Raw genomic sequence first — 20,333 nt, 5'->3', positions numbered from 1 at the left:
AACTGTAAATGCAACATAAAATTGTTAAATAATATAGTTTTGCCAAAAAATAAATAAAAGAATTGCCTAAGGAAAGTTAAAAAACTTAATAGAGTTTAAATATATTTGTAGATATAAGTTTAAACAATATTAAATTGAAGTTGGTAATGTTTTATTTACAAACTGAAGTCTTCTCCCCATGAATGGAATAACAGAACTTCCTGAGTATTTCTCTACAATTTCTTGAGTTATTTTGTGACATTTTCATATTATAAACTGATATTTTTTAAAAGTTATGGATTCCTTCTTCTAGGTCATTCTGGAAAGGAAGTTTCAATTTCTATAGGGAATTTTAGCATTGTTCCTCGTGACCAGTGAGTAAAAATTATTTTTGTTGAAAAAAAATTGTAACAAGGGCCTCCTTTGTTTCTAGGTCATCTTGGCCAAGGCTTCTGTTACAACAGCAAATTAGTGTTAACAATGGTTCCAGTTCAATTCCAGCCTTGATGGGATGATTTTTATTTCATGCCAGTCCCATGGAATGGAAATTTGACCACTCTGGTTAGAATTGGTTGGTTATCTGATGAATACCTCTCTAACAATTTCTCTTTGTCATAAATGGTCAGATAAGGGGTAAACTGAGAAAATAAAATTTTTATTTCTAAACTTTAATGATATTGATGTCCCCTGGTCAATGATAATATATTTGGTGAAAATGAAAAAAAGAAAGTTTATTTTGAATTGCAGAAAAAAACCTTTTTTAATTAATTCTACAGAAGAAAGAAACATTCTTTACACTAATATTTAACAAAATAACGGGAAAATTTTTATCGTTATTAGTTAAGCTTAACACTCAAGCGAAAAGTATTGTACAAAATTCCATCTCTGTTGGGCTTTCTAACATGGAGAGTCAGTGCTTCATTAGTTGGGAGTAGGGATAACCTTGTAGGCCACCATTTTTTTTTGTTTGGTGTATAGGAAAGCTCTTGTTTGGTCTATAGGAAGAGAACTTTATAATCATGGAGGTTATAATAGGAAGGTGGAACAAATAAGAAAAGGTAACCATATACAACCAGTAGTACTATGACTGACTATACTGTGCGGTTTGTCACATCTAATAAATGCGTAGATAAATATCTGTAATGAGTGCTATCGAAGATCGGTGGCTGAACATATCGATTCTCAATACATTGCTAGATTTGAATATTCATTGAGCATTGGAAATTATGGTAGCACATATCTTTGTGCTAGAAATAGGTTCAAAATGGACCTAGTCTGGTGTTTCTCAAACTTTCGACATCTCTGTATCACTACTTTGATTTTTGTAATGCTGAGTACCCCTCATCAAAACAAAATTATATTCATTACATTTACAACAAAACCTCTTCTAATGGACACCCTTCCCATAACATATTTTTTTTTTTTTTTTTTTAATTCCAGCTTGGATGAATAGGAATTTAAACCTTTCGCAACAGACATCCCTGATACGGGCGCGGGGTGCTAAATTTTTTGTAAACGAACGATAAATTTATATTATATTTGGTCGGGGCTGCAATCAAAGAGAACAAAAATTAGTTAACAACTAGTTAGTTGCCGACGTTTCGCCCCACTTTGTAGAGCTTCATCAGGCCTAAAAGATACAAAACAAAAACAACTGTAAATAGTTTGACAATGTAGGATATTAAGATACAAAAAGTAAATTAAGGTAAAGCTAAAAATTGTATAAATATAAGTTAAAAGAAAATTATTTACAAATGAACAAAAAGAAGAAATAAAAAAAGTAAGTAAACTATTAGGTTTAAAATGAACACGTAGAAATAAAAAAGTAGATATGAGGAAAAAAAACATACTAAAAGATGGAAAATTAAGTAAGTTGAAATAAATAAAGATCGAGAAAGAATAAATATAAATAAAAATAACAATGATAATAAAAATTAAGTTACAAATCAGTAAGTTAACTTTTTTTCCTAATTGAACAATTATAAATATTGTTGAAGTTAAAGAGATCGTATTAATATTCCAAAATGATGATACTTTTACCTGAAAATTTTTCTTATGTATGTTTTTTTTGAGGTGCTAATCACGACTTTTAAGTACGTGAAAAATTATTTTTTTCAGTTTTTCTCTCGTAGCATTAAAATCTTGCATTTTTAAAGCACATCGACCAATATTAAATTAAGCAGCAGTAAATTCTTTGCATTTTATTCTAGTATTTTATTCGTCCAATGCATCGCTTAGGATCTGCCATTCTTATCAGTTTTGAGCGCTTTTTTATCAGTTTAAAATCGATAATATAAAGTGGCATTTCCAATAAGTAGATTTTAGAAGATATGTTACAATAATGTCCTATGCATATACCTGTCTGAAATATGTAACCTTAGTTCTATAAACAGATACACAAACCATTACTTGGTTATTTGTACATTGGGAACCTTAAAATATATTGTGTTCATCTGTTGAATATTCGGTATTGAAAAAAGTATTCGAACTTCTTTTACTATCGCAATGCTATCCCGTACAATATATTCCATACATAAGCGAGAATAGAAATCAATTAACTCAAGAAATCAAAAATGGAAATAAAAATTAATTAACTCAATAAATTACGAAAAGAAAATTTCGGGAATAAAATAATTTTTATATGTTATTGAAGGAATGGGTGTATGAGAGGTAAGTAGTGTATAATGTTTGATCGAGAACAGAGCAGAAGGAAAGATGCTGTTCCATAGACCTCATACATTTATCCATATTATCCAAAAAGACTGATGAACCCACTTGTTGGATTAATTCCATCCCTCTTTCCCCTTCCTCCACCATAACCATTACATGAATCATCAGCTCAATAAGAGTTCCTAATGACGTAAATAGAGATTCGCGGTATGACTGAAGTAGATATTTTTGGAGAAGTGATGTTTTCATGGCCAGGCAGGAGGAAAAGGTACATAATAGATAAGAGATTAGATTATGAAACTCAATAAATAATATTGTAACGACAGGTGCGATAAAGATGGTCAGTGCGTTGGACGTGGTGAAGCCCGTCCTTGTATCCACCTTCGGGACTGCCCTAGTGAACACCGTCGTACCCAACTTGATCGCCCAGAAGGTCTGCAGTCCTCAAATCCCTTCAGATATCAATGAGTTCATCTGTCATCAGGACGACCTGGTCGCTCTGGCCACAGGTGAGTACGATATACAGAATGTTTTCTAAAAATTATACTTGTTATAAATTTCAAAAGTGTTTTTATTTCCATCTCGATTGGTGTATATGAACAATCGAAAATCGCATCACATACAAATCAAATTATATATTTATGGAGTATTTTGATTTTATTTATTTATTTTTTTAAACTACTTCATTTTGAGCAGAGGAAAACATACAGTAAAACCAAACAAGATCCAGCTGAGGTATTTTCCAAGTTTTAAATTTTATTGATTGGCAAGGAATGTTTTTAAAACTACAAACATTTTATTCAGTTTTACGAGCATCACATAATAAAAACATTTTGTCTCAATTTTTCATGGATTTTCATCACAACTTATATAATGATGATTCCTTTGGTACTGCACACTACCAAGCATAGAAATCAATAATTTATTAAAAAACATTTGTGTTTAACTGGCTACATTTTCGTAATACATAGTAACTTCATGGTAGAATAATCATTAAAAAAGATATTTTTAATGATTATTCTACCATAATAGTTTCCATTGTTAAATATATATTATTATTGACAATATTTCAATTGAAATCTAACACATTCGAAACTTGGTCAACTTCTGAACTGATATCTGAAAGACCTCAGTCACACAACTCAAATACAAAAAATAACATATTAGAAAGAACATCTGTTTGATTTTTGGATTCTACATAACTTCAACAAAAAACGTCAATTGTTATTCTTTTCTTGGTCGATAAAGGTTCATTATTAAAATGTACGGACCGAAAACAAATCCAAAAATGTAGTCCGGTCCGTACAACATCCACTTATCAGCTAAAACAACAAAAATTAAACAAACAAAAATGTTTATCGTTCTGATACGATAAAAATTTGTTTCATGAGGTAGGAATAACGAACATTAACGTTTCTACAAAGAATAATACAGTTTAACAATTCAAAGTCGAGTGTGCTTGATTTCTCCCAATCCTAATATTGGGAGAAATCAAGCACACTCGATTTTTCAGTCTCTCTAAACAGCTCTCTCTGTTTCTCCTTTAGTTAGTCATAAAATTCGTTTAAACGTCAAATTATCCATTTTGCATTACTAACACCAACGTAAAGTGGTCATTCCAAATAAACATAAAAAATAATTTAACTTTTCTAACACATATAGAGCTGATATTTTGCACGTTTGATCTAATAGAAATTAAGTACTTCTAATCATTTTTTTATAGAAATTTAAAATCGCCTGTTTTACCCCGTAATCTTAATTTATTTTACTATAAAAATATTTTTATAATCTATTCCTATCCATTAACGTTATATATTTTACTATTCTTCAGAGATAGCAACGACGAGGAACATCGTGCGGTCAGTCTGCTCAGGCGTATCCGTAGGGCTCTTCGGGGCATGGAGGGACACCAGAGGTCGAAGCAGTCCTCTGCTGTACATCGGCGTGGCTGCAGAATTAGTTGCAGCAGCCGTTTACATCTTCGCTTCCTTAAGCTGGTCTTCTTCGGCATGGATTTCGACGATGATCGAGGCAGCTGTCGGAGGAATGTTTGGACAAAACATTTTGCAACTGGGTGCAAACTGCTTGGTCATCAGCAACACCACTCCAAAGGAGAGGATAATGAAGTGAGTCATGTTTAACGGTATCTAAAAATCAATCTTCCCAAAATCCTTTCACTCAACAATAAATATATATCTATATATTTTGTTATCTGCTTATGTAGGAAAGGTATAGGCGCGTTATTGTTTTCTTTCTTCTCTCTTTTGCAAGTCTCCCCAAGTTTAAACACCACAAAAATCAAGTTCCCTCCAAAAATCCATAATTCCGTAAAAATATGCTTCCCACAAAAAACTTTGATGGTGCGATTTTCTCTACGCACTCCCTTCCTGGGCACACTTGGTCTTATAAAGTTCCGGTCCGAATTAACTAGGTAATTCTATCAGTTATTCTCTCATTTTTCTCTTAAGAGGGTCAATTTTTCTTTCACATAATTTATTTATCTAGGTAAGTGTAATATAGGAAAACAAATAAAGCTTCATACTGATGTTATGCGATAGTGATTTAAAATATACGACCCCATAATCTTTTGTTTTAAAATAAATTACTATAAATATCGTATCCTATTGCTTCATCCTTTTATACTTTACTGACTTTTAGGGACACAATTGTTGAAATATTTATAATCTGTAATGGCAACGCTGTGTAGAAGAGATGGAAGAAAGGTTGTATGTGTTTTGTTGACGTTCTGTTGGTGCATCATGTCTTATCACTTCCATGAGTATATATTGGTTGAATAAATGCTGTGATTTGTACACTAATGTTCTTATTTAATTACAATCCTTGATGATCATCGATGATTATATTGATAAAATCATCACAACTGCCCAGAAATTAGCATTAATTCGAAAGATGATAATAAATGGGTAAGTACTGTTCTTCCAGAAATATATTTTCCCAATATTTATCTAGAGTTCTGAAAGAAAAGTTACTAGAGATGTAAAAAATAAGTTTATACGATGTTTCTCATTCTAATTCAAATAACCGCTGTGAGATAATAACTCTGGGAAGTAATGACTCAGCCCTAATAAATAACAATAATTTAAGTCAACAAGTCAGCTTTTAGTATATAGTTCAAAATTAATTTACTTTTGACCACCAAATGATTATTGAACTAAGTGAAATTGCTATATTACCTAAGTTATATTTAGCGAATAGTTGTGACATTCTATTGCATTTTCTAGGTTTATAGTATGACACAGAGGAGAACTTTAAGTATTTTCAAAATTGATCAGCATTGGTCCATGACATCTTCATTATTGAGTACTAAGTAAAAAAAATACAAACTTAAATTATCAATGGTTTTTTCTTTTCCTTCGTCAGCTCAAGACTCCCGTTGGAGTCCTATGCTGCCCCTGTTGTTATATTACAATAGGATGGAGATAAAGATGTAAATTATTATTATTTATTTAATTTTAAAAATTCACTTTGAATTCTTCCATAAATTTTCACAAAGATTGAATGGTAGCCCTATCTAGATCTGCCAGCCCTTGGAGGAAAGCACTATTGTTTTAGATGAGGGGATATTTAATCTGATATTTAACATATCTACTGCATTTTAGTATAATGTGTAATGGGTCCTCGATGGAATTGCATGTTGAACATTTATCATTTTTTTTTAACTTTAATTAGTGTCAAGCCGCGATTTATACGACCATGGTTAATTCTTAATCTTGTAAGACTATTTCTTTTCTGTTTAACTTAACACAAGTGTTAGAGAACCATGGGCGTAGAAAGACGTTAGGTTGGATAGTGAAATGATCTTTACCTTTCGAACTTGACTCCCAGGCATACTAATGAAGTCTAGTCTAGTTTCGTAAAGTAGTTCTTGCAGCAGCGCGATATGTACCTTATTTATATCCATATAATAAATTAGTTCTTGAAATTTATTATTAATGCTCCGGCAGTTAAATTGAATAATGTTTAAATTATTGACGCATTTGATCAGTTTCGGTCGTGACATGATAGAATATAATTGATAAAATAGAAATATAAGTGCGTTTTATTATGAAAGTTTTGGAATATTGAGTCTCTATTCCATTGTTGTGTATTATTGTTTCCGGATATGGTGATATACTATTTATGATTTGTTTGTTTTCTTGTACAAAATTGTAGAAAGATTGACCTATAATATTGACAGTTTCCTTTTCATCTGATGAGTTCCGTATTTTCATTTTATTGTAGTTATTGAAATTAGAACTTTTTGGAATGGGAAGTATTGGATCGGAAATTTCTGATCTTGGCGGAGGGGGTGAATCCCTGTCAAAAGAGTTAACAGTTCGCGGTCTTTTAGTTGGTATAGCTTTATATTTCCTGAGAGAAAAGTTTGTTAAAGAGCGACTGTGATTAATTTTGTGTTTCTGTTTGTGGTAGTTCTGGAAAATCAAGGAGAGTTGATGTGGTTATAGGCGGTACGAATTTTGAAATTAGAATGAAGGCAACTTCATTATAATTTACGGGTTGTGTTGCCATTATTTCTTTTATTTTTTCTTATTGATTTCTTTCTCGACAGGTCTTGTCTGTAGGTAAATGCTGTTGTTTACAATGAAAGCATTTAATTGTGTTACCAAACTAATAAGTGATAATAATAATCAATGTTACCAACACATCACACTGATCATAAAAGATAATGTCAATGTAAAAAGCATTAATATTATTTCGAAAGTGTATAATTTCTAGTCTTTAAAAAATTATTATATTCCTGCTCCAGGTTACAACTCTACTTAGTGTCTATCGCTCTCGGTACCATCGCAGGAGATAGCGTCAGTGGCCTAATCCTCAATAAAGTCGGCTTCGAGTGGTTCTTCGTCATTCCAGTAGCACTACAAGGAGTCGCTTTGATCCTACTCTTCTACTTTGTCAAAGAGCAGGAGCCCGATGACAGTAGGCGTGGAGTGGCCGAAACTTTTGAACGCCTTCGTGAGCTCTTCAAGTCGAGGACCAACATAGGTGTCATATGGTTGATGCTGTTCAGCCATGCTCTGATTAATGCTTACTTGTCAGGTAACATTCATAAAAATTATGCAGTGTGAATATTTCTCAATGATTTAATATAACATTCACATGGCCACGCATTCAATCATTATAATTACAAATCATAATTTTAATAAATTAGGGTTTCTTGTGTTGTCCAGTTTAAGCACCTCTGTTAAAGCAAAGAGAATCAAAATATTTCACAAGGTTAATCCCAAAAGTAATGTATCTTTTTTCTTTAGGAATTTAAAATTCCGTTGATTTTCAATAATATTGACATCAATTTAAATTTTGAGCATACTGAACTATAGTCGTAATTCTCAGTTCGTTCTATGCCTTTTCAAGGTACCTACAACATCATATTTATGCCCATGTCTTACTAGTATCCCGCCACGTCTTTAAGAATGCATTGAACCTCATGTTTCACCTCCTCGCACGAAGTAAATTGCCTTCCGAGAAGATATTCTCACTTGGCCAAATATGGAAGGTAGGTCTAGGAGTACTGTTCCGTGTTTATTGTGGTCCCAGCTGGCATTGAGTTAATTTTGTTTCGAAAGTTGTTATGACTTTATCGACAAATTGTCTTCATTTGAATTACATATCCTACAGATACTTTCTATATAAACCGGAATTGGCATTCAGTGTGAAAATGAGCCAAAAAGTATTTGAGCTCAATGGGGAGATAAAAAATGAAGTTCAATGCTTTCTCAAGGATTTAGGGAGAAATGACAGGTTCATCAGTTGACAAAACCTGTAAAATCTTCTTGAAAAAGATACATACATAATGCCAGTTGTCTTTTCAAATGTTGAGCCATACTCCAGCGTTATTGAGCCAGGTTCGTTACCGCTCTGTCGAAGCTAACATATATTTTGCGACAACATTGAACATTTGTGACAACTATTTTGTAACATGGAATATATTTAGATTTAACAACGTTTACTTGAAAATATTCTTATAATCTTAGAAAACATTTATATCAAAAAAATAAATAAATAAAAGGAATAAACAACATATATTAATAACTATTTTAAATTATGATGAGCATTGTTCTCATGTAACGTGATAACCTTTAATAAATTTTTTCTATTTTTAGCGGAAGGCAGTGTAACAGTTTACTTCACACAGCAAGCGTTCGGCTTCACCCTAAATCAGTCGACTATGTACGTAACCTACCACACGGTCGTCTGCGTATTAGGTAATGATAGCGTTATACAGCGTAAAATAATTCTCCCTTTAAATTTATATAATATTTATTGTTATTTTAGGGGCTATCACGGTACCTATGCTGCTCAAAAGATTTCTGAACTGGCGTGGATTCAAGATTGGCATGTCAAGTTCTCTCATGACTACAGTGTCTTCATTAGCATTGGCGTTTGTTAAGACAGTTTTGGAATTGTATTTGGGTAAGCAACACACACTTAAATAACTACCAGTATATAATATGCCTTACATATTAAAAAAGACTCGGATTATTATGTTTTCTAGTCTCCCTGTTGGATCTGCTGAAGTATGTCACCTTAGCTATTCCTCAATTCATTCTCAGCATGTGCATCAGGAACGAGGATTTAGGTTCTGAATTATAGCAAGAATTAACAAGTAAAATGTTAACAGTTATAATGGTATAAGTAACCAGTTATTTTTATTCTAGGTCTGTTCCTCGGGTTCGGATCAATAGCGAGTATCGGCTTTCCTTTCGCTGCGAATTACCTTTACCAGTACATATTCTCCAATTACCACCAGACTTGGCCTGGAGCTATCTATTGCGTCAGTGCTGGTTTCAACTTGCTGATTTTCTTTCTCTTAGGGTATGTATTAGATCCTCTAAGACTTCTGGTACTTCAATAGGTATTTATATAATGTCGTATGATTGGTTTAATGTCTGAACTGTTGCCTCTACTTTCTTTTGCAGAAGACCATTTCGCTAGTTATTGGCATATTTTCTTCACTATTTTCACCTATGTCCCTGAGGCCATATCTCATGTACCCCCTTTACATTTATATCACAGTTCTCTTAGATTTAAACTTTTTTTTATCATTAAAGCTAGGATGGTAAGATCTTATAGAGATTCTATAACGCATACTTTCCCTCCTATTCTGCTCAAAAAGTTCTATTAGTTTACTGTTCGGCCAAATATAGATAAGTCTCCTAAAACGATAAGTCCCTAACATTTTAATAGAAATATAGTTGTGAACTAACTAATTGCGTAGTTCTACAGCCCGAGGTGGGCCTTGGCTTCCCCTGACAACTTGGACCAGTCCTCTCTGCACAACACTCTCCTCATCCAGTTCCTTATACCGAGATTTTCCAGGTCTCTTTCCTCATCCTGAACCCAACCTCAACGTGGTCGTCCTCTCCTTCTGGTACCACCCATACCGGAGTCAGCCCATCAAATTATCCATTGAAAAAAATCTTTTTCACTTCGATTTACAACATAAAATCTTATATTAACGTTTTGTGATAAGGTTACTGAATATTTGCGACTTGTGCTAATACTGATCCTAGCTTAGTGTTTTCCCATTTTCAATTTCTCACCTCAAAAGAGAGCTTCATAAACAGTAGTATTTTTTTTTTCTTATTTTAATTTCCAGTCCCCTAGTATATTGTCATTAAGTAACAATATACAGAATGGATCAGATTATTTGAACTTTATTTTTTATATTGGACTCTTATTTCATTTCTACTTTCTGTGATCTTACCTTTATCGTCAGGACCTACAGTAATACCTGCAGGACTGGCATTCTCTTTCACAACCTAAGAGGATACTTTACGGATTGGAATTTCCATTCTGTAAGGATAGGTCCTTACAGGATGGAAGAACAGAATCTGGAAAAGGATAGAACAGCGAATACCTGTAAAACTTGCCACTCCCTTCACGACCGTAAGAACAAATCTTACGGAGTGAATTATACATTCTGCGAGGATTTACAGCGAATATCTATAAAAATTATCCTGTCAATTCATCTTTTAACCATCTACATAACCTATTTACATGAATTGTCGAGGTCTTTTGATGTATAATGCATCATACCTTTAATTGGAAATAAAAATAATCAATTATACATAGCCACCTCTACAGAAAAATTGCCAGCTTTTCTGAGTTTCGTATGTTATGACAACACTAGCTTTTAGGTGATAAAATTTTCAGGAATCCCTATGATTTAATCATAGTTATTTTCGGCAGGAACTTGTGAATATATTTATTTATATAATAATAATTTATTCATCATCAATTAACCATTTTTATATAACCATAACCTTATCTTGTGAAATAATACATGGCGCGATAAGTATGAATTTCGAAGATGATATATTTCTATCAAAGTCAAAATCCATGCGAAAACAAACTACAAGTATATCTCTGGCAACTTCCCTTTAACTATACCAGAATATAAGCTTTATATAGTCGTTGTCAGGACCATTGGCAACGGAACGATCCCTCCACGTTACATAAAACCACTGGCGTTAGCCACTTGTCTAAACAACCTTCATTGGACCCTGGATCCCTATAATGCCACTTAGCAGTCTAAGGGAAAATGTCAATAATACGCATATTTTATTACCTTGTAATATGTATGTATTTATTTGTTTATTATTTTTTTCATGAGGGTTCAGAAAACAAAAAATCAGAACCGTCTCTAACCTAGTGGGGCCGCGGACACTTAAAGATAAAGTAGCTCTTCAGATTAGATTATTTGTTTCCTGAACAATTTTCCTTAATCAATAGAAATAACAAAAATTCTAATTAAAATCGTTATTTTATTTAATATTTTAAAAATAACAAACACTTCAAAAACTGATTTCTTGATTATCTCTAATCCATTGGACCTATAGGACTGTGGGTTATCTATAGATTATCACCATATTCTAAGCCTGGTGAGGGTTAAGATTTCATTAAGTGGGACCACCACAGAATTAAAAGTCGATCGCCCAGACCGGATTCGAACAGGCGCCGCTGCAGTCACGACCCAGTCAAAGTTGGCTCTTTAACTCGCTCGGTTACGACGCGGCTCTAGCTAGGGGCTTCTGTAGCCAATAACTGTCAAAAAAGAAAAATGACTAAGTTTTCACTAGTTTGCACTCTCAAAATTCAAGTCAATCAATTTCCATTACCGTGTTGATAAAAAAAAAAAGTTACTATCTCTGAGTCCAACATTCGAAATTGTAGAAAGCATCTGTACGAGACCAAGCACGCCAGTGAACAATGTGTCTTATTGGAAATCAAGCGAAACTAAAAACTAAAAGGATTAAAAAGAAACCTCTTTGCAACTATTAAAGAGATCGGGGCATATTTTCACCACAAATTTTAACTTTGTACCGTCATATATATAAAACGGATAAGTTTCGTAGTGATAGCCACTTCTGCTTAGGACTCAATTTCAGTTCCTCTCTATTAACACTAATAGCTTCCTTGAAACCACCAATACTCTCAGTGAAGGAAAAAATAGAAGAGCGTCAACGTAAGTGTTTAGAACAGGTATGAATAATACTCACCACATTGAACACCAAATGGTATAAGTAGATTGAGGATCGAATTTATCGCTAGAAGGAGAAAGAGTAAGAGGGTGGAAATGAAAATAGCAGATGGTCAACAAACATCTTATGCTTCTATTTAGGATGATTCTAAGGGAATCAACTGGAAGAAAACTCAACTTGATACCTTACTATTTACTCCCGTGTATAAAGCTAACTAATGCTTAAGTATCACAATGACAGTGATGGTGACAACCATTGCAAGTAATACAATGTTTTACTAATACATGTAGACATTTTGTTCAATCATTTAATCATGAGTTATCTTTACCAAATTTAATTATTGGAGAGTTAAGGTTAGCAATCACTGCCATAATTTCTTACTGTTATAGTATTACTTCACTAGCCGGTGCTGTAGAAGAATTCAAGAGAGCAGCACAGGATTTAGAAATTAATATAAATAGTGAAAAGACTAAATGTATGAAAACATACCTCTAGACAGACCAGGAAGAGAAGAGATATTGTGGATGTGGGAGAAAACATGTTTCACAGCTGCAGTACTTTCAAGTGCCTGGGAGGAGTTGTGATGGAGAACAATAATTTAGAAGTAGGAATTAAGGGCAGAATGGTAGCAAAGGTAGGTTGTACAAAACAATAATTAGGCCAGTGGTAATGTATGGCAGTGGGACATGGACTCTAACCAAGGAAAATAGAAGAGCTCTACTGGTTTGGGAGAGAAGAGTCCTGAGAAAGATCTTTGGTGCCGTTAAAGAGGATCACAGGTGGAGAATCAGAAGCAATGACGAACTAAAAGAATTGTATGGAGAGCCTGATATTCTCTGTGCTATTAAGAACAGCAGGCTAAGATGGTTGGGACATGTGAAAAGAATGGAGCCCTGCAGGCTCCCTAAAAGGATGCTAAATGGTGCACCAGGAGGAAAAAGGAAAAGGGGCAGACCAGACCCAGGTGTCGGTGGCTGGATGATTTGGAACATGATTTGAGAGGGATAAGAATTGAAAATTGGAGGAGTCTCGCTGGAGACAGTGAGGCATGGGGAAGAATGGTGGCAGAGGCCCAGGTCCTACAAGTACTGTAACGCCCAACAGTGAGTGAGATAGTATTACTTAGGTGAAAGATTTCAATCAGCTAGAACTGAGCTCCAAATTAAAATTTTATTAATATTGTAATAAAACAATATTAATATTGTTAGAGAAACGGTTTGATACCTCATCTGAGCAACTGCTAGCAGGTGCAAATGTATCATGAATAAGTTAATTTTTTGTGATAACACATGTTCAATTTTAATTCCTTCACAAACATTTATATTTTGAACAAAAAAGATTATTATTATCTAATCTTTGTCTGGTGGTTTGTTTACAAAACATCCACATTCAAATTTCAGATACCAATCCCTTTTTTTAGGTCAGTACTTTGAATTTGAAAAAATATAGTGAAAATATATAAATTTAGCAATTTTCTAAATATATTTTGATAAAACTATGGTATGTACTAATATTAAAACAATAATTTAAAATAGATGAAATGTTTTTAGAGATCTATTTCATGGTAAAATATTTTTGTTGTTAACTTTTATAAACCATCTTTTAATTTTTTATCTCATGTTCTTAACAATTATGATTATCATAGTAAATAATTTAAGGTTTATCGAACTACTCTAAAGAATAAATATTACAATATAATGAAAAGAGGAAAATAAGATTTTAAAAAATTTTGAAATAGAATAAGGTCGCATAACTGAATTACTATTTAATTACGATATTATATATTAAATAATATTGTAATGTCAATATCAGGAAATGGAGAATGGGATTGGGCACCAAAAATATTAATAATATTAGGAAATATATATTTCTCCCCTGTAGTAAGCCCTACAGAAGAGGCCTATATTACAAATAATTTGTGCATTAATTTACAGGTATTAAATAATAGGTACCTGGTACCTGCAAGTAAGAATCTGGAAAGTGGTAAATTGGAAAGGTAAAGAAATTGACTCACTGTTGATGGCATTAGAGGGATTTTTAAAAAAACCAATACATATTATTATCGGCTAGATTAGGTATTCAAAAGGTTTGACCTGAAGGTGGTTCAAAGAGTTTCACCTCTTAGCAGGCCAAAGGTGAATCTCTGTTTGGAAGGGAGATTATGAGCATTAGCTGCAAGTATGTGAACTACCTTCAGACTGTTCCAGAGCCTGGCTTTCAAAAAAATCACATCACTTATGATTTTAAGAACGTTGTTATTACGGCATAGTTTTGATTTTAATAACTTCACAAGTTTATCGTTAATTATAGGACACTTCAATCCAATATCATCAACAGCTTTTAATAATCATTAGAATAATTAGAGAAACAGATATTAATTTTTTTTTTAAGTAACTATTAATGTTGTTTGGTCCATCTCAACTCATTGTTGTCATTATTCTCCTACTGCCACATTAACATGGTACTTGCTTCACCTGTTGCTTTGGTGCTAATTTTAAAGATTTTAAAAAATTTCCTTTTTTCAGTTACCATGTTTTACAACCAAGTGGCTCAGTTCTACATAATTAATTCTAAAGCACCTTTATTAGCCTTGAGTATTAAATGTTCCTACTAAAGCAAAAAATCAATTAAAGATTGAAAAATATAGCTATAATTAAAAGTGTTAGGAATATTTGACAACCTTTTTTGGCTAAAAAACAACAAAAATATTGGTTTCCAATTGTCTCAGTCAGATGATGATAGCTTAATTAAATTGGAACTGTACCATTCTTTTGTATCCCCGTCTAAGAATAATTCTAAAGTCCTTACCTTAGTAACATCATCCAATAACTGTATTCTTAAGTATTGTCTTTTTAATGCATTATCCAAGTTGAGGCTTCTTCTTTACTATTAAATATCTCTAATTAAAATTTACTTTTAATTTCTTTGAAAAGACTTAATTCTCCAGGGCAGATTTTATTTAGTTCATTAGAATTTTATTCATAGTTTTTTATCATTTTATTTAGTTCATATTTAGAAGCAGACATTTTGCCTCATTTTGTAAGTCTACAAATGCAATTGATATTATAAAAAAAAAGAATTTGTACAAACATACAGATAAATGTAAAAGTGAAACAATATCTATTGAAAGAAACCAGAAAAAGATTACATAAATTAATTATATTTAAGAGAGTAATTATATTTAAGAGAAGAAATTATTTTATATTTATTCTTATTGTATTTTTTTCTGTATCTCTTGTATGTTTCCATTTTATTTTTACATTTTATAATTATAACATATTTACTTTTATACCAGATTTTTTAAATTACAATTCATATTTACATTGAATCCATACCAATGGTGTAATTAATTAATTTATTAAGAATTAGTGTGATTAATATTAATGGGTATTTTATTTTAAAATTTCCGACTGATTTTATTTTTATTAATCTGACCTGATACCATCTTTATTCCTTGCTGACTTTCCCCATTTCTTTTCAATTTATTTATTTTCATAAATCAAAAGTGTAAAACAAAAAACAATAATAGTTCTGATTATTTTATTTTCAGTGTTGGATATTATATCTACACTCCTCCAGAAGCAATGGATACAGAAAATCCTACAAATGAAGATAGTGTCACTGACTCAATTAATTCCAGGAATGGTGATGTTAGATGAATGATTTACAATTAAATTAATTTATGTATTTTTCAACTGCTTTATATTTACATATAAAATGTAAACTTATGTATTTTATTTTGAATGAATGAGCAATAATAACTTCCAATTATATTTTTTATAAAGTTTATAATATTGTAAAGTGGATGTTCCATGGATATGATCTGAACAACAGTACAACACAGTAAATAAAATATATGCAGTGGATGTATAACTCAGCATTTGGTACAGTGGACATCCTCCTTGCCATAGTACAAAAATCTCCCAACAATGCTTTGCACTGATACAAATCTTTCCCCTCAGATCGAAGATACAGATTTATGCACACAATTTCCTAATATAGCTGTTCTTTCTGCCTTCGGACCTATTACTGGCTATAAGAAAACTCAGACTTGATCTATAGATAGAAAGCTATCAGAAAAAGAAGACTTGATCTGCATGAGTTGCTTGGAAGTTTTATTTATAACTCTAAAGTCCATCTACTATTCTCTTAATGTTACTCTAAAGGAGGGTGTCCCCAAAATTAATATAAAATTTATTATTATTATTAAATAATTTAAATATGGATAAAGATTGGTTATAACAGTGAAAAGAGATTTATTAACAATTAATGATAATAATATGTAATAAATAATAAGTGTGTCAAGACCACATAGTAAATTATACAAAATATTTATTGATGACAGAGTCCAAATAGGATATTCCTAAATAGTAACTGTATACAGTCCGTTTCTTACTTCAAGGCCCTGTTTCATAATGAAGTATAAACTAATACTATTAGTCTTGTATATTTATTTTAATTCAATTACACTGACTTGTACAATAGTAACTTGTACTATAGTATTTTTTAATTCCTGTAAAATCACTAATAGTCATCCCTATCAAGAAAAAAATAAGTATTAGTATTATTACCACACTAGTTAACGCTTGTACTATGAACTAATACTATTAGCTTTTATTATGAAACAGAGTCCAGGTATCTTGAGTGTATGTTGAATTTTTTATTTATTTTAGTGTAGAAATTGTGGGGGTGTTGAAATTGTAAGACTTTACTGGTAATTAATGAACATGGATATATTTCCTTCTAATTCAAATATTAATTCCCGGGAAGGGCAACTGTGTTAGCTGAAAATACTATTTAAATTATATCAATTATGATAACAAAAATTTGGTCGGTCTCTAATTTTAAGAAATGGTGATCGCTTATCTGGTGACTGGATTGGAAGTCTCGCTGCCGCGGTTACTTCTGCGTCCCTCGTTCTAGTGTGTGGTGGGTAAAATGGTAAAAAATATGTACTTTTTGCCCAGTGTTCGTATGAGAAAGAGACACGTTCAAACGTCTCTCTCGATCGGTGCCTACCAGCAGGTCCTCGGCTGTGGTGAGGAGGTAGGTGCAAGCCAGTTCCTGGTTTGCATGCCACTATAGATAATATAGGAGGGCGGCCTCGCTGTCGCGGCATCTTCGGAGTCTTCCGGTGTCTGCGGCAAGGGGTAGAATCAGATTATGAGACCCTCGACCCCGACTTTATACAAACTCAAAAAAATAATCGAAAAATTCGGATTACTAAAGTCCGACAGTAACATACAAGACAACTATGAGCTAATAGGTAAATTTTGACAATTAAAACATGTGACAAAATAGTAATTTAATATTGATAATTTTAGCATTATGGAAGCGAATTTTAAACGTTATAGTGTAGGTATTGTATTAAAAACAGTGAGAGTATAGTATGTTGTTTAGATTTTATAAATTATTCCTGATTACACATGTCGTAAACATCCAAATTTTTATTTTATAAACTTAATAAAGTGTATAATTTGAAATTATCATTGCTCGCAAATTAATTACAAACATAGAATTGTTCTATTTTTGTAGAAATATGTACAGAAGATTTTGTTTTGTTTTTTAATCTTATTTGTCATTAATTGAAACTTACAGAAGTATTCTTTGAGTAGATATGCTAGTTGGTATTCATAATGTCAAAATTTGCATGATTACATTATAAATGATCTGACCTAACTAAAATAGTAGCACTTAAGACAATTATATATTGGGTTTATGTGAGATTTCTAATGTGTTCAAACAGACCTGTCATATTATAGAATTATGAATTCTTATGTTATATTTAATTTTGAGGTCTTATCAAAGAACTTCTTGAGATGAAGATTTTCAAGTTTGTCTTTTTACATATAATATAATTATAATTTGATAAATAGTTCATTGTCATTGTATTTTTATATTAATTTATACTTATATTACAATGGTATCATGTATGTGGTCTATGCTTATTGTAAAAAATTATATCCAAATTACCAGTTTTACTTCTATGTTTACAAAGTTTTCTCCCATGCTTTGGGTTTTTAATTTTTTTACACCTCTCACATGACAGCTGTACTTTGTCACTGCGGTCGTATGTTACGCGAGAGGTTACAAAGCGAAACATCGAAACTCCCTGATTTTAAGTTCTTCAACAAATTCGTTTTTGTTATCCATGGTCCATTTGTTTCAGGGTCCTGTAGTTGATATAATTTTAAGTTTCTTGAGCAAATATATAAGAACAATGTTTTTCCGCCTATCGTAATTACATTTCGTAATGTTGCGACAGTTCGCTGTCAAGGCATGTGCATTTGACAGTTAAATGTGGCAGTTAATGCAACTGTTAGTCCATTTTTATTACTTGTAATACTAACAATCAGACCCAGTCCGACAGTAAAACTGTCTTGATAGTTAATGCTGTCATGATTGTAACTATCAAGTAGATATACCATGGTACTAGCTAACACTTTTTCCTCTTTGATTGGTAAAGTAGTAGTTACTTCACTGACTTTACTTGTACTGTTAACCATTATGCCAGTATGCGACATTACTGTAACTATTAAAGTTATACCGTTTTTCAAGGCGTTGAGCAGGTATTTGAAAAAACCACAGAATTGGCAGGACTGCTTAGTAGTTAAGTATCCGTAACAGAGCAATTGACATCTTCACTTATATATTATTTCCTTTTACAAATAATAATCATTTGAATCTCATATATGTGTAAGATAAATAATGGCTAACAAAAATTTTATTCTTGCAATACTGTTTTTTTTTTTTGTATATTTACCTGAACTACCTCTAACCCTAGCGAGGATCACGTAATAAAAAGCTAGCCACTGATAAGGGTTAATTGTATTACCTAAAAAAGAAAGTATCAATTTAAAATTTTTAAAAGCAAAGCCATTTTACATTTCTCCCATAATTTCCTTTACAATAGTTCGTGGTCGAACCAATAATCATTAAAAACACGCGAACCTATGCTTCGCTTAGCTCTTGGTCGCCAACTCTCTTAATTCTGTGCTTTAAAAACCGTGGACTGTGTAGAAAACAAAGTATATTTTATGTTATGGTTCTGAGTTTAAAGGATGAAAAAATATTCAAACATTTCGATCACCGTCAGGATGCTTTTTTGTGTTTTCTCAAATTTATTTTTATTGAAATATTTGGAGTGCTTGAAAATTAAATTGAATTCATGACAATGCTCAAGGAATGCCGGAACCATTGTTCCATAATTACTAAACCAGCTCATGCGGGTATTTTTTCCAAATTTCGCGTATTTTTTTAACTTCAATTGGCATTTAGTGGGTAATTTCTTGTATAATGGCTTTACGTTACATAGTGTTCCTGTTCCAAACGAGAAACCTAACTAATATTTATTATGCTTAAATTTAGCTATGTTAAAAATGTTTTTATTTTATTTTATTTATTGATATTTACAACTGTATAATGTATACAAAAAGTAAATTTTGCGTTAGTTATACAATGAGATGTGGAGAATCTACCTATTGATAGAATTTCAATTAAGCAAATAATGTTTAATTATAAGTACTTATTCAATTTTTAACGAGCCATTTTTATTGCTTACTCAGTAGCACTTTAATTTCTGGTAAAATAATAAGGCTAAAGTATAAATGACAAACAGTTAATATTACTTCTGATTTTTAAAATTTATAATATAAATGTGTTTTCATATTTTTTTTTTTTTTTTTACTGTTTCCTTGACTATTCTTGTACCATCTGTTTTTTAAAAATTTATTTCATTGTGTGGGCCTTACATAGTTAATCTAAGAGGTACATTTTTTTTTTAACTATTGATTATGGGGAGAGGGGGTATAGTCTTCTACAAAAGATATCCCTAACTATATACAATATTATAAATAAAACAAAAAATTAAGATAAAATAAATAGATTAAAATAATAATTTTTAATAAAAGACGAAAGAAACGTTAATAACAAAAACATTGACATTTATGGGTTTAACAAAATAAATACACTAAATAATTCAACAACACTATCCAAATTATAGTCTCAAAACATTTATTTCATTCACATGTCCAACGTTTCGGCCAATTCGGCCATCTTCAGGGACAATCTATTACAAAAGTTTCCATTATTTGTATGATCCTACAATCAATTCATTTATTTAACATTTCTATTCATAATTTACCTTACCTTAATTTACTCAGAGACATATCATTTAAC

General features: G+C 31.8%; 1 protein-coding gene across 1 annotated transcript in view; it reads left to right on the top strand.

Moving 5' to 3' along the window:
• The first annotated feature begins 948 nt into the window (after positions 1-948).
• Positions 949-20,333, top strand: part of LOC106685418 (lysosomal proton-coupled steroid conjugate and bile acid symporter SLC46A3) — a 49,490-nt gene continuing 30,105 nt past the window's right edge. Inside the window, exons 1-7 of the mRNA XM_014428058.2 lie at positions 949-1,037; positions 2,976-3,158; positions 4,481-4,775; positions 7,418-7,710; positions 8,775-8,876; positions 8,947-9,084; positions 9,167-9,250. Coding sequence (XP_014283544.1) covers positions 2,987-3,158; positions 4,481-4,775; positions 7,418-7,710; positions 8,775-8,876; positions 8,947-9,084; positions 9,167-9,250 — 1,084 coding nt within the window. The 5' untranslated portion in view covers positions 949-1,037; positions 2,976-2,986. The remainder of the gene's footprint in view (positions 1,038-2,975; positions 3,159-4,480; positions 4,776-7,417; positions 7,711-8,774; positions 8,877-8,946; positions 9,085-9,166; positions 9,251-20,333) is intronic.

The sequence above is a fragment of the Halyomorpha halys genome, unplaced genomic scaffold (genome assembly GCF_000696795.3).
Source record: "Halyomorpha halys isolate HHAL.00 unplaced genomic scaffold, Hhal_1.1 Scaffold691.1, whole genome shotgun sequence".
NCBI classification, from domain to species: Eukaryota; Metazoa; Arthropoda; class Insecta; order Hemiptera; family Pentatomidae; genus Halyomorpha; species Halyomorpha halys.
The sequence above is the reverse complement of the archived record's forward strand: the minus strand, read 5'-3'. Positions and strand labels throughout refer to the sequence as shown.